The sequence below is a fragment of the Electrona antarctica genome (assembly GCF_951216825.1).
Source record: "Electrona antarctica genome assembly, chromosome: 2".
Lineage (NCBI taxonomy): Eukaryota > Metazoa > Chordata > Actinopteri > Myctophiformes > Myctophidae > Electrona > Electrona antarctica.
Genome location: NC_136807.1, coordinates 8,993,849 through 9,008,903, shown reverse-complemented (window position 1 = coordinate 9,008,903; position 15,055 = coordinate 8,993,849). Strand labels below are relative to the sequence as shown.

Sequence of the window (15,055 nt, the reverse complement as noted above, 5' to 3'; positions counted from 1 at the left end):
AGGTTAAAAGATTAGTCGCTGTCAGGGCAGAAATCTTGTTTCTCCATATCTCACCTCTTTATGTTGTGCACCCGCTCCATTACGCAGCTATGTGTGTCCCCGTATGCGTGTCTGTCCCTGTCTCCGAGCACGGAAAGCTGCAACACAGTAACTCTGTCATTTCTCGACCGTTTCGGACGCGGGAAGGCTTCCCGGAACTGGGCCGGCCCCCTGGGCACGTTCCTGAGGGTCTGGATGTTCCCGGGACCCTGGGATCCCCTCAGACATTTCTCGAAGATTTTTTCCAAAAATAATCAAAGTACAGTACAGAGCACTACAATACAGTTCAGAGCACAGTACAGTACAGTAACTATAACAATAAATGTATAGTTGCACCGCTCAGTTCACACAGGTGTGATTTTTGTCAGGTGAAGCCTGACTAGTGAAAGCTCAGGATATGTAGAAGATCTAGTCATACTGAGGACCTGGTCCTGATTGGCTGCCACACACGCTGCTGTCATGTATTGGTTACTCAGGTCACATGACCAGGAAACAGGTAACAGGAAGCAGGTAACAGAAATCTTTAGAGACACCCAATGTTATGTAACGTAATGTTATGATTGAGACCGGCCGGTTGAGAGGAGCGTTCCTTACTAAATAAAGAAACCATTGCTTCTTTCACCTGACAAATATCACTATGTGATCATTTCTTGTTTGTAAATGAATGCCCTACTTATTCGTCATGCAAGAGTCATGGTGAGACGCGCTATGAGCTTTATGTAGATGTACAATATTTCTATTACACAAAATACCATAATACAAAAGGTTCTGAACATACACCGTGTCCCCCCCGATGGCAACGACATGCGTCTTTGTGTTGTATATTATGATTTGTTGCATTGTTTTGCTTATTGTCCTCTTTCTGATGGCTGCATCTCTCATGCTAAATGATATACGATAGTCTCATGGTGATTGATGTCTGGTGTCTCTCTCTCTCTCTGTCTGTCTGTCTCTCTCTCTGTCTGCCTCTCTCTCTCTCTCTCTCGCAGGGCCGAGACTGTATTAGGAAATATTATTAAGAAGAAGGGATGGAGGTAGAGTACTTGTTTACTTGTTTGTTTGTGTGTGCGTGTGCGTGCATTTGTGAGTGAAGCCTCATCATCTTGTAATTAGAATAACAAGACAATATAACGAAAAATTATAGCAGTGAACGATGAATTAGCTCAGGTGATTTTCGAAGATTACACTGATTTGCCGTCCACATTAAATCTCTGAAAGGTCAGTCAGTCTCCGGACCATCGATCATCGATATAGTCAAGACTTGTCTGAAGACATTAGACTCCGCTCTGGCTTATGGGGATCCAAATCCAATACATTATGGATGTTAATTAGTGAAATCTTCAAAGGAATTAAATAAAGGGCAGTCGATACTGGGAAGTGGATAAATGTTATGACTTTATTCCACTGACTCAAGGATTAGCTTTACTTTATCGGAATAGTATTAAAAGGAATCTTATAAATACTGCTAGTCTAGTTAAATGTAGATGCTGAACACAGAATAGTTATTTCACATTAACATAAGCCTCATGATGACCTTCACTCACTGGGGAGAACATTTAGGAACGATGGACAGTCTCTTATGTGATTCAGCATTCGGTTATATAGAGGGTATGCGCATGCTTAAAGTGAATGGCACATCGAGTGTCAAATCGAGTGGCAAAGCAACATGCAAAGTGAGTTTAACATTGTTTAACGTTGTTTAATGCAATCAGATTCTGAATTCTGTTTGGATGCATGGGTTATCATGGCCAGAAAGTCGTTTTTTGCCACTCAGTAGGGATTCCTGCATAACTTCCGGGTTTGATGATTATGTCACGCGCATACCCTCTATTCTGTAGTGTATTATGTATTTGTTAAAAAACTACCTAACAATTTTAAACTCTAGTAGCGATATTAGTAGACATTGCTTATACACAGTGGTAGTATTGCAGAAATGCTAGTATTAGCAGGAGTATTACTACTGTAGGTATTAGTGGAAAATATATCAAAATACTATGTTTGCTTTTATTTTTAGCTTGTACCACACTATTACCAGAATAGGCCACGTAATATTAATACTTCATATGCACTGTCTGTTAATAATTTATTGCTACAGTATATAGCAAGGTATTTTTAGTATCGCTAAATATAAGTGTGTTTGACACACATTACAGCACAACCGCCAAACTATAGTACACACTATAGTACACAGTCAAATCCTCTGGGATTTTTGAGAGTTAGATTAACAATGATGCATTCTCTGTGCAGGAGGGAGGCCTTGTGAATGCTTCGTAGACCACTATAGAGAGAACCTGATCTGCTGTATGGGATCTTTATGAATGGAGTGCACTAAGTTCTAGCTCTGCTGGGGCTGTCGACCCATGCTATATGACCTAGTCCATCTGAACGGGCTAATTACTATGGATACTGACTGTAATAGTATAGTAGTAGTAGTAGCGTGTATGTACTGTATGTATAACATAATAGTGTATGTGCACTGTAACTTGGTCATTGAAGGAATGACTCTTCCATAGTTTAAGCTATTTGATGTGTTATGTCATACAGGCGTTCCAGTTTGGTCATCACCACAAAGATTTTCTGGGGAGGAAAGTAAGTAAAAGAAATATGAAAAAAATAAAGAATACAAATAACACACATCAATAGAATCATGCTGACTTGGTTTCTTACCGTTTGCTTTCCAGAGCAGAAACAGAAAGAGGATTGTCCAGAAAACATATCATTGAAGGTGAGATATTAGTAGTAACAGTAGTTACCAGTAATTTAAACCCTAACCCTAACCCTTAAAGTAACACAGTGGACTTTGTAGATTTGGGTCCAAGAGATAAAAGGTTGTCAGTGGTCTGATGCATATCAAACTGGGGGTCCTTCAAATGAAGAAAAAAAAACGTTGTTAAAAACAGTGTTGTTGTTGTTGTTGTCATGGTAACAGGTCTTAGAGCGTCGCTGGAGAGACTTCAGCTGGAATACGTGGATGTGGTGTTTGCAAAAAAAAACGTTGTTAAAAACAGTGTTGTTGTTGTTGTTGTCATGGTAACAGGTCTTAGAGCGTCGCTGGAGAGACTTCAGCTGGAATACGTGGATGTGGTGTTTGCAAATCGCCCAGACCCCAACACACCCATGGAAGGTATGTATGAAGGTATGCATCACTTTAACTGCATAACCCGAGTTCCCACGCTATTTCATCCATTGTCTCCCCCTGCGTAATATGCTAAACCCGCTATTTTGTTTTAATTCGCCGTTTTGTAATAATTTAAAAGAAATTGCGGATTTGTCGCAGACCTGGGGACGAGGCGGACGCATTATGATGACGTAACCGGAAATCAACCAACCGCCGGCTTGCAAGGGCTTCTGGGAAACTGAGTCCAATGCAAAGTGAACGAGCTCAGGCACACCCATCATGTTAACATAGAAAGATCTAAATCTTAAATCGGCACAACACACGCAAGCTTATAGTCGTTATGCCAAATAATTCCTCCCCACACACATTTCTGTGTGGTCACTGCTGTGCTGTCCTACTGACTCACCTGCCAGGAACGCCCATCAACCTCTCTGCGTGTCCAAAACCGCCTGCCTCTCGTTGAAAATTAATTAGCAAGGCTCATCAGCCGCTTCTCGTGTGAAAAGGTCCTTTACTCAAACTCAGATCACAGCATGTGTGTGTGCTCTCACGCATGCACGCACACGCACACGCATAGTATATTAGACCATTCCTTTCTAAAAAAAATTAACCCCGTAGAGTAGTTGTACCTCAGAGAGTGTACAAATGGGTCCATATGCCCTACTCCTACTATAAGGTTTTTAAAAGGATTAGTGCCTACATTATGTGGAGGATATCATGTAGTGTTTGCATGCTGTGTGTTGTTTGTGACATTGATTCATGATGCAAGATCATGCGACGCAGTGTGAGCTTGTAACACCGCCTTGCGACAAAGTGTACATCTAGATATAAGATACTATAGCATAGTTGTTTAATCAAAATCAAAAATCGAAAAATCATTAGTAGCCTATATTCAAAAAAAATCACACCTGTGTGATGCAACTCTGTGTGGGGGTCCCCAGAACATCCAGACCCCCAGGAACTGGATGTTCCTGGGGGTCCAGGGGGGCGGGCCGGTTCCGGCGAGCCACCGTGTCCAAAACGCTTGGTGGTGAAAATATGCTATTTCCGTGCTCAGACCCAGGGACACAGCCAGCCAGCCAGCCAGCCAGACAGCCAGCCAGGGACACACATAGCCATCTATAGGAGTGGTTGCGCCACTCAAAAATAATAATAAAAGATACTTGATATTCTGTGGTGCACAGAGTTCTATTTATTATGGGTAACCAAACACAGAGCAGATGGGTGTCGTTAAAGTGACCTTGTGGACAGCTGTAGTCTATATTGTCACCCTGATGTCGTCTACTCTATAGAGATAATTACCGCCACAGGCCACCGTGTCCTGCATCTCACCTCTGCAATGACTCAGCATGACTTCAGGCAAACTCCAAGCTCTGCATTTCTTGGCAGCCACTTTGAAGTTGCGTGCTGCAGGGACACGCGGGGAGACAAGATGCCGCAGTCATGTCTTGCGAATGTCATGTTTGCTTTCGCTCCAGACAGATTATTAGCTGTGGGCATAAGTGCAGTGTGTGAGTGACAGGGTAACCAGGCCTGACGCTATAGCTACAGAACACGGCTAGTTTGGCTGTCGATGAAAATGCCATGCAGAAGGAAAGCTAAAGTTATCGCTGAAGTACTTGCAAGGGATCTAGACTGGACAAGAGTGTCTAACTTGAACAACTTTAAAGTACAAGAAGTTCCACTAAGCTGGCGTGGTTCAACATTGCGGCCCGGTTTGCGAAAAGACCCGCCCCTGCCTGCCTCTGATTGGCCAAACGAAACTGGCCGTCTTTGCTCCGTTGGTGGGAAATATTGGTTGGTGTTGGCATTGCCTTGGCGGGGGGGGGGGGGGGGGGGGGGGCGGTGGGGGGTAATTTACAATTCTGTGCCAGGTGTGCCTATCGGGTTGCAACTCGAACAGGGCTGAGTCGGCTCTATAGCGAACTTTGCAACGTTCTGCGCGGCCAGTGTCTCTCGTGGCTCAAGTTCGCTAGTCTAAAACTATACTTGAATCGGCTAAATAAATAAATAAATAGTCTGCGGTTGTTGGGAAAATAGTGACGGCATGCAGCGGGATTCGAACCCAGGAGGTGTGGGTTGAGAGTCTAATTAATGACTAATGGTTTTCTAGCTGTATTAGAATGTGAGAATGCCCGTCCTTATACTACTTTCTACTAGTAGTAGGAGGGGGGCCAATCAGAGGCAGGCGGGGGCGAGTGTTTACGCAACCGGGCTGTGTAGCCCTGTAGCTTCCAGTTAGATACTGTGGGTACAGTATATCACACGGGAACAATAGGACAGCAGCTACTGTATTCACTTTGTTTAACCCATTTAGACCTGGGAACGATTCTACAAATGTCTTCTAAATCCTGACAGTTTTCTGAAAAACCCATGTTTCTTTGTCAGTCGATCTCAAACATTTTCCGCCGACCCCCATCTGAAAATCTGTTGTTCCAGGGACCCCCCCCCAGAAGCAAAGATTTTAGTTAAAAACGTTCGCTCTGAAAGAATATATATATATTCAAAGATTTGCGCCACATTTTCACGATTTTTCAAGAATAGCGGACCTACAAGCCGCGCTACGAGCTTGTAGATCTGCTATTTTTCAATAGCTAAAGTATAACATAATGCAGAAGCTTTTAGCTTCTGCATACTCCTTTTGATCATCTTCATGTTTTGTTTTGTTTTTGTAACAGCTTCCATTCATTGTCTTTAAATATTGTATCTGAAACTGAAGGATGATCAAATAAACTAAACTAAACAAAAAAAAAATAACATAATGCTTAAAACACCAAAAGGGGTTCCCGCCCAGAATGGGTTAATTAGTTTGTTGTACAGTAAGTATGCCTCATGATGTACTTCATCATGTATGCATGGCTTCATGTTTGCATGCATTAAAAGCTTTATGAGAAATATTGACTTATTAAATATTATTATTAGGCCCATGATGGTATAGTTGCTAAGCAGGCGCCAGAAATGTGCATATGTTGATTAGGGGTTTAAAATTGGTTGCTGCCTGCCTTTAATTCCCATAATCCACTGAAATAACATTATGTGCGTTGCCATGCATGGTGGGGAAAAACATCCAAGGTTTTTTTCTTTTGTCTTCTCATTCAGAGATTTCTTCACAATCTTGTTTTGTTTTTTGTCACCAGGAGACCCATTTCACTCCACAAAGTCCAGAACATTCATCATAGAAGGTACATGGTACCCTCAGTGAATAGTGTTCTCTCCAAAAAACAACAACAACAGCATTTTATGGCAGTGATTTCCTATAATTACTGCAGCCATGTGCCGCTTTTCCTTTTTCAAAACCCTCCTCAAATCCATAAAATGCTGAACCTTTCCCCCCCCGACTAGTATTAGCAGTAGGTGGAATGCAGTAGAATGGTAGTGATTGATATATTATAATAATGGATCTTTACAAACATCAACAACAGCAGCACATTCTGGAGTTCATCCACTGAAAGGGGTCTCTCATGACCATTTATTTCTGTTCATTTATTATTTTTCTTTCCCCTCCTGTGTTTTCTCATTTATTATTTTTCTTTCCCCTCCTGTGTTTTCTCATTTTTTTTTTCTTTCCCCTCCTGTGTTTCTCATTTTTTATTTTTCTTTCCCCTCCTGTGTTTTCTCATTTATTATTTTTCTTTCCCCTCCTGTGTTTTCTCATTTATTATTTCTCTTTCCCCTCCTGTGTTTTCTCATTTTTTATTTTTCTTTCCCCTCCTGTGTTTTCTCATTTTTTATTTTTCTTTCCCCTCCTGTGTTTTCTCATTTATTATTTCTCTTTCCCCTCCTGTGTTTTCTCATTTATTATTTCTCTTTCCCCTCCTGTGTTTTCTCATTTATTATTTTTCTTTCCCCTCCTGTGTTTTCTCATTTATTATTTTTCTTTCCCCTCCTGTGTTTTCTCATTTATTATTTTTCTTTCCCCTCCTGTGTTTTCTCATTTATTATTTTTCTTTCCCCTCCTGTGTTTTCTCATTTATTATTTTTCTTTCCCCTCCTGTGTTTTCTCATTTTTTATTTTTCTTTCCCCTCCTGTGTTTTCTCATTTTTTATTTTTCTTTCCCCTCCTGTGTTTTCTCATTTTTTATTTTTCTTTCCCCTCCTGTGTTTTCTCATTTTTTATTTTTATTTCCCCTCCTGTGTTTTCTCATTTTTCATTTCAAAACTGTCATTCTCCCCCTCCATGCTCTCTGGTTGTGCTTGATTTGTACAGATATCCTGTGTTTTATTACTTATTATTATATTAAGGTCTGCATACTTTAATATACATTGATATGTTGCATTGATATGTTGCTTGAGTGTACTGTGTGCATGTATTAGGGGTGTAACAATATACTGTACATTTTAACAACGATTCAATATGTTGCCGTTTACATTTCGATATACTTAAATTCTTGATGCAGTTATTATATCGTTACACCCCTGTGTGTGTGTGTGTGTGTGTGTGTGTGTGTGTGTGTGTGTGTGTGTGTGTGTGTGTGTGTGTGTGTGTGTGTGTGTGTGTGTGTGTGTGTGTGTGTGTGTGTGTGTGTGTGTGTTTCACCTGTTGAAGGTCAATGTCAACATAACTCATGGAAAAAGCCCACCACACTGTTAATAGTTATTATAATAATAAGCCAGTGTTATTGGACAGAGGTCACAGTAGAACCTCCTTTCTTATCTTTACTGTATGTGTTATTGTTACTCATACAGTAGTAGTATTTCAAATACATGTCTGGGTTGGCAGTAGTGCCTATAATATATTGAGATTGAGATATTTGCTACAACCTTTGATGTAAGAAATGTGTTGAACTCAGGATTATGCCTGATTTATTCTAATGCTGCGTTCACATGCATGGGCAGATGCAAAGATCCGGAATCCAAAGGAAAGTCCTCACATCGACATTTCAGGTGCTGAACAAAAAGATATGTACAGGAGAAGGAGATGTAGTCCGCACACCGTTCCGTAGCTCCCACGGGAAATGTATTAATTTAAGGATGACAACGTTTCAACCCCTTATGGGTTGGCGTATGGGTCAGGTATCAGGTATCATACCTGACGAAGACCCATAAGGGGTCGAAACGTTGTCATCCTTAACAGATTTACTGCTCCTGGCGGAACGTTCCGTCATAAGGAATCCAACCAGCAACTGCTTCTGGCTTAATGTTCCGTCTGATAAGCTTTATTATTGATATCAAACCGGACCGATTTCTTTTCTTTTTTTATTATTATTTTGGCTTGGCCTTTCCTTCTTTAGCGATCCTAGACCGGATTGCGCAACCGTACTGCCGTCCACCTCCCTCTATACAGGCTGACTAAAAAGCTGAATAACTCGAAATCTACGGAGCTCTCCATGGTTTGGATAAAATGTGCGATGTTCGGAGGTCTTTGCTGATTATCCGGTGGTTTAGATGGAAACATTGGCGCTTTCTAGAGCAAGGATGGCTTCATTTTAGCTTGCTAGCATTGACGCTATTTATTTAGCATTAAAGATGGACGCTCCAGACAAGATGTCAGTCCAGCGTGTGCTGCATTGAAATAGGCTCGGCAGTCTGCGTTTGGCTCTGCGTCCAGCAGGAGGCAGTATATGGGTTAAATAATTACATTTCCTGTGGGAGCTACGAAACAGTGTGCGGACTACTTCTCCTTCTCCAGACGCAAAGATCACAAGTGTGGAGCAGCTATGCATGCATCATTTAGGGTGACCAGATCCAAACTGTTCATTTGAGGGACAGAAGTATCGCTTGTGTGGGACAAGTGGGATGGGGGGACCCCGTCCCAACTATTAGGGGACTAACTATTAGGGCATTTGAACACTGATGCAATTGCCCGCCAGTCACAATGTGGGACAGACAGGGTCTCAATTTGTAGGACACCTGAAATGAGGGACTGTCCCACGCAAAGAGGGACATCTGGTCACCCTAGCATCATTGCATCTTTGCATCGCCACATCGCTGGCTTCCATTGACAATGAATGTATCTTTGTGTCTGCCCGTGTGAACGCACCATTAGTTGTATGTGTATTAGTTGTGTGTCGTGATGAAAATAAGCAGATCTACAAGCTTCAAACACGTCACATTGCTGCGTGTTGTGGGCTTGTAGATCATCTCCCTTTGAGAGGGGGGGGGGGGGGGGGGGGGGCAGATAAGCAGAGTAAATATTATTTTTTATATAACGCACATTAATGTAGGTCATAGATAGTAGAATGAGATAAGAAAGAGAATTATTAGAATGCTGGAAGGAGCTGATGGAAATTAAAAGATTATCACCATGACTAATGTAAATTATACAAATGAAACATTAATGATAGAGTTTCAGGGCGTAAACAATAGCACAGTTCCCTTGAACCATAGAAAGTATTAACTTCTATAGACTGTATGTATGCCCTTAACATTCTAACCTTTCTGAAAACTGAAAGTTATAGTTGCTAGCTTACAAAAATATCCATATCATTAGCCATCCTTTATTGCCAGATAACATTGTATTCAATTTACGTTGAGCTAAAAACATTAAGGTCTTGAGGTCTTTGCTCTTCGTCTGAAGATAGATTAAAGCTATATTAAAGTTCACATCAGCTAAACTACTGTGATTGATTGGTTAAACACTGACCAATCCATTGGAGCAAGCATTGGATCACTAGCAAGCTAAAATATAATCCTCCAAATGAAAGCAATTCATGCGATTCATGAAAAAACAGTTGAGAACCAGCTGGCTATTCACAATCACACTATTTAGATTTCCTTTATCAACTGGGCATCTCAAATCTAATATTTGACAAAGCTACCTCCTTCTATACACACATCCATACTGTAGATTTACATATGATTCATTATACAGACACACTATAGACCATTTAGATGATATGAAACTGAAATGTACATGCAGTACATGGGCATAGACTGATGTCTTCCAAAGTATGTGTGTGTGTGGGCTCAAAATCTCAAAAGGCGAGCTATGGGTGGGGCTAAGGTAAGGAAGGCCTGACTGACAATCTACACACAGTAAATCCTGAATGTTAATTTAACTCTGAGAGTGTACAAATGTCCACATGGTTATCTTTGTACACTTTCAGAGTTACAAATAGATAAATTAAGATTTTACTGTGTAGTCCCAAGGTCATTGTCAGGCCTTTCACGCTACTATATATTCTTTGCAAAATGACCCCTTTCTTTGCCAATACAAAAAATACACATACAGTACACTCACTCACCTGCTAACTAACACACTCACAATTGCATGTCCTTTCATGCAGAGCATGTCTGACTTCAAAGCTAACCCCCTTTCTCTGTGTTTAACTGAAGTTCTTTTTTAATATCGCGTAAGGCCAATCTTCATCAAGCCTTTTATTCCTAAGGGTTACTCGTCTTTAGAGACAAACCAGTGTGTCTGTGCTACCATAATGGTGTACTGTAGCGCAGGGCCCATAGAGTTCTTTGTTACCATAATGGTGTACTGTAGCGCAGGGCCCATAGAGTTCTTTGTTACCATAATGGTGTACTGTAGCGCAGGGCCCATAGAGTTCTTTGTTACCATAATGGTGTACTGTAGCGCAGGGCCCATAGAGTTCTTTGTTACCATAATGGTGTACTGTAGCGCAGGGCCCATAGAGTTCTTTGTTACCATAATGGTGTACTGTAGCGCAGGGCCCATAGAGTTCTTTGTTGCCCCTTGGGTTTGCTTCCGTCCTCTCACCAAACTCATGGAGACAATAATGTCTGTATTATTGTATTAAACAATTAACACTTACTGGCAAAACAAAATGCAGTAGTACTGTAGATGGGACCTGGGAGAGTTTGGTGGTATACGAGTGTTGCGTTGTGTTGCACTCTCTTTCGTCTTTCAAAGTAGTCGGCTGAGGGAAAGTTTTGACATCAGATAGATATACCTCATGAGCCGACCTTTGAAGTTATTTTATTTTTGCTATGCCCCGTTTTGAACACGTACCGCCTCCATCCCTCTTTCATCCCTCTGTTTCTGTCTAACTGTTATTTCTGTTTGTGTGCAGTAGCTACAGTACATGTAAACACAATAACACTAACACCTCAGAAAATGAGTAGTCTCTCAAGACAGACACGTCGTCTGCCACAATTTTCAAATGTTGCCTCATGCACCATCCGTACTTCGGAAGCTATGAAAATGAATAGAAAATAAATAGGAGGTGATGTAATTTCTCCACTTCAGTATCGCCCGTGTAGTTGCATAAATAACTACTACTACCGGAAAACCAATTTAGTCAAAGCCTAGCTAGCTTTGATGCTTACCAGAAAGGAAAGTTCTAAAAGATACGAAGATGTATTTTAAAATATATTTTCGTGAAAACTGTCTGTGGTTGGTCCAATATCCTTCCTGTCTGAAGAGCAGATGTCAGATTCCTCTTCTCTCAACATTTACTGGGTGGGAGTTACACTGTCTATGAGTTACACTGTCTATGAAGCAATTGATGATTGTGGAAGAGATGGGCTATCTTGAGAGACTGCTAAATGAGGGTTACGAAGCATATTGACAGCTGGGTTCTGGTTTTGCAAGAGTGATGCAGCTCCCTCTGTCACCATGACATAATGATGTACTCTACGTCTATCTAGTCAACCCATTCTGATTATCCATTTACCTTTTGAAGGCAAGGTGAATTCATTATCGTCACACCATTGTGAGACCAGTGAGTGATTTGTGAGGGATTTATTGGTGAGAATGAGGGACGACACATTTGCCTTAGAACCCCTTTTCTACTGGAAACAAAATAATTTGATAAGTTGATGTGAAAATGAACACAACATACAGTAACAGAACTGCAAGAAGCTGACAACTTTGTACTCCTTATTTACTGAGTCATTTCTGCTATCTATCTATCCATCTATCTATCTATCTATCTATCTATCGTAAATAAATATCACCTATATAACCGTGTTGTTTTGGGTTGTTTTGCTTCATAGAGACGGTTAGAGCAATGACCCATGTGATCAACCAAGGCATGGCCATGTACTGGGGCACGTCGAGGTGGAGCTCCATGGAGATCATGGTGAGTTCACGTTTGAATAATTTATTTATGTCCATATAAATGATGATGATGATGTGATGCAGTGCGGGAGTAGCTCACGCCGCCTCGGGGCTCCTGAATCGACCTCTCTGACCTTGTCTGTGACCCGTGCTAGGTCCTAGTATTTAGGTTCAACTCTTCAATGTTTGTTTACACAAACACTAAGGCCTGACTCACACCTTTCGATCTAGCATACAACATTGATGCATGCTAGATGTAAAGAAAGGGTTTGTTTACATCTTGCCCCAATGCATTTCCAATGGAAGTCACATGGTTTGACACAACATTTGTGTTGTATGGCTTTCGGCTGTGTTTCGACTGCCCCCCACCCACTCATACAACACAAATGTTGTGTCAAACCATGTGACTCCCATTGGAAATGAATTGCGAGCTTGCATCAGTAAATAAGTCTCATGCATCAGCTATACATCAGTCTGTTGTAAAGGTGTGAGTCAGGCCTATGGCTTCACTCACACCTACACAACAGAATGTTGTATAGCTGATGCATGAGTCTTGTGCGTGTTGCAAGCTCGCAATTCATTTCCAATGGGAGTCACATGGTTTGAAGAGACAAACGTGTTGTATGAGGGGGAGGGGGGCAGTCGAAACACAGCCGAAAGCCGTACAACAGCTTGTAGGCGCAACATCCACACAACATCCACACAACACAGAGGGTGGGGTTTAACCACCAACCAATAGGAGAGGAGAGCTGTTTTTGATCCCAATGGGCGGAGTTTCGTTGTAGTCTCCTGAGTCTACCAGCACATTGAGCACACCTCCACAAAAAGACTACACGCAGAGAAACGTGGGTCTGTTGTTTCCGCATTTCTCTCTAGCGCACCGCCCACTTCCCGCAAAGCCTTGTGGGAAATGGAGGCATCTAGGGAGGGGACGGCCATGACACTTGCAACTTGCTTACATCTTCCATGCAACAATGTTGTGTAGGTGTGAGTGAAGCCTAAAAGCTGGGCACAAATCACAAGTTGCATCCTCACTTTTGGCTTCAATGTTTGTGTTTACACAAACACTCAAAAGCTGAGCATAGAAGGAGCTAGCGCCCCTCAAAAACAATGCTTCCTCCGTATTGGTCGGCTACCACTGATGGCTGATACGGAATAATGTTTTGCTAACTGGTTGGCCGAAGGGCCAAGAGCCCAGCCATCTGAATATGAACACCCCTCACAAGTTCACAACTAAATTGTGCACACGAGTCAGCCAAATATAAGAACTAAATGTTTACACCTGAAGGCTAGCTGTCAAATGGTCTGCACCAGCAGTCAGATGATATTGCAGCACGTTTGGTTAGAAAGGACTACATGATCGCCTTTGCAGCAGAATGCTTATGAAGCGAGACTTGAAGGCGGATGTGATACAGTATCTCTGCATGGCTTAACTGCGGGAACTCGGGAGTGCTGAGGGTGCGGCCTCACCCCAGCCTCACCACCGGGTGGCGTACCCCTCGCAGCCCCACCCCCAGGAGTTTGAGAATGAACTTATATTGATGCCAAATAAATCTGTCACAAAATTCTAATAATAATGAAATTGGGGTATAGCGGAAATAATAGAAGATTTAGAAAATAAATATTTTTAACCTACAACTTGCTATAATTGTCCGTCTGTGACTGTGTCCTGTTCATTGCTAAAAGCCTCTGCGGGCCACACCATGTGTTTATGCTCTAATGGGCTGCCATGAGCCAATACTGTTATGTTTATGTAATTTAGGCCTGACCTCAAAATTAAAAAAAAATCTTCTAAATCCTCCATTTTTCTGAAATAAATATTTTCACGATTTAAAAAAAATAGCAGACCTACAAGCTCGCTATGAGCTTGTAGATTTTTCAATAGCTATTTTTCAATAGCTAAATTATAACATGTTTAAAACACCAAAAGGGGTTCCCGCCCCAAAATGGGTTATGCAATTTTGCAACGTATGCACAATGATGCATGAGGCCCCTTTCTCATAATATCGACATCCTGACATTTAAGTCTAAATAGTGTGTCATTACAGTGCCATTAAAATCCTCTGTAATGTGCTAAGCATGATAGTTAATTCTTTATGTCTATTTTGTGTATCAGTCTATTCAATGTTTTTTTTAATGGAGGTGTCTTGTTTTTCGCTGCCTACACCAGACAGAGTGCATGGCATGGGAGAGAGGGAGAGAATATATAGCGGACTGACCTCATGCCTCCTTCCATGCATGAGGAGTCCAAGCTGCTTCTTTTCACCTGACAGGGGGAATTTCCCTGGCCGGACGTAGCGCGTGGAAGGAACACGTTATTCCGACCATTTCCTCTCCCCTCCATCAGGCGCCCTGGCTGGCCAGGGGAGGTAGTTTAGAGACCAGGATTACTGCATGTTTTTGTGAGGGTACCTACCCTAGGGGACACGGGGAGAACATGCAAACTCCACACAGAAAGGCCCTTTCTGCATGTTTTTGTGACAGTGTAGCTGTCCATGGTGCTGAAGGTCCATGACTCTGTGGTCTCTGGGCTTGCTATAGTGAAGTCAAACCATCTTCCCACAGCTATGCCGCTTTGGAAACATTGTAATCTGCTCAGTGGTGGAAAGTAACTAAGTACATTTACTTAAGTACTATACTTAATTACAGTATTGAGGTATTTGTAGTTTACTTGAGCATTTCCACTTTCCAATACTTTTACTTCTACTCCACTACATCTCAGAGGCAAATATTGCACTTTTACTCCACTACATTTATTTGAAAACTTTAGTTACTAGTTACTTTGTAGATTTTGATCATTATTACGATACATACATTTAGTAAAGTAAATTTTGAATTCCGGACTTTTACTTGTAACAGAGTATTTCTATAATGCAGTATTGATACATTTTTTTTTAAAGTAAAGAATATGAGTATTTTTTCCACCACTG

At 41.5% G+C, this 15,055-nt stretch overlaps 1 protein-coding gene across 5 annotated transcripts in view; it reads left to right on the top strand.

Moving 5' to 3' along the window:
- The window catches only part of LOC306943428 (voltage-gated potassium channel subunit beta-2-like), a gene marked incomplete at its 5' end in the record, with an annotated part of 118,302 nt that overhangs the window by 95,900 nt on the left and 7,347 nt on the right, over positions 1 to 15,055 (top strand). For 3 of the 5 annotated variants that reach the window (XM_079529746.1, XM_079529743.1, XM_079529745.1), the window contains 5 exons: positions 1,029 to 1,073; positions 2,584 to 2,628; positions 2,721 to 2,764; positions 3,077 to 3,163; positions 12,062 to 12,147. In XM_079529746.1, the coding sequence (XP_079385872.1) occupies positions 1,029 to 1,073; positions 2,584 to 2,628; positions 2,721 to 2,764; positions 3,077 to 3,163; positions 12,062 to 12,147 (307 nt within the window). Of the gene's footprint in view, positions 1 to 1,028; positions 1,074 to 2,583; positions 2,629 to 2,720; positions 2,765 to 3,076; positions 3,164 to 6,294; positions 6,340 to 12,061; positions 12,148 to 15,055 lie in introns of all 5 variants that reach the window. The other 2 variants (XM_079529742.1, XM_079529744.1) reach the window with 1 other exon arrangement.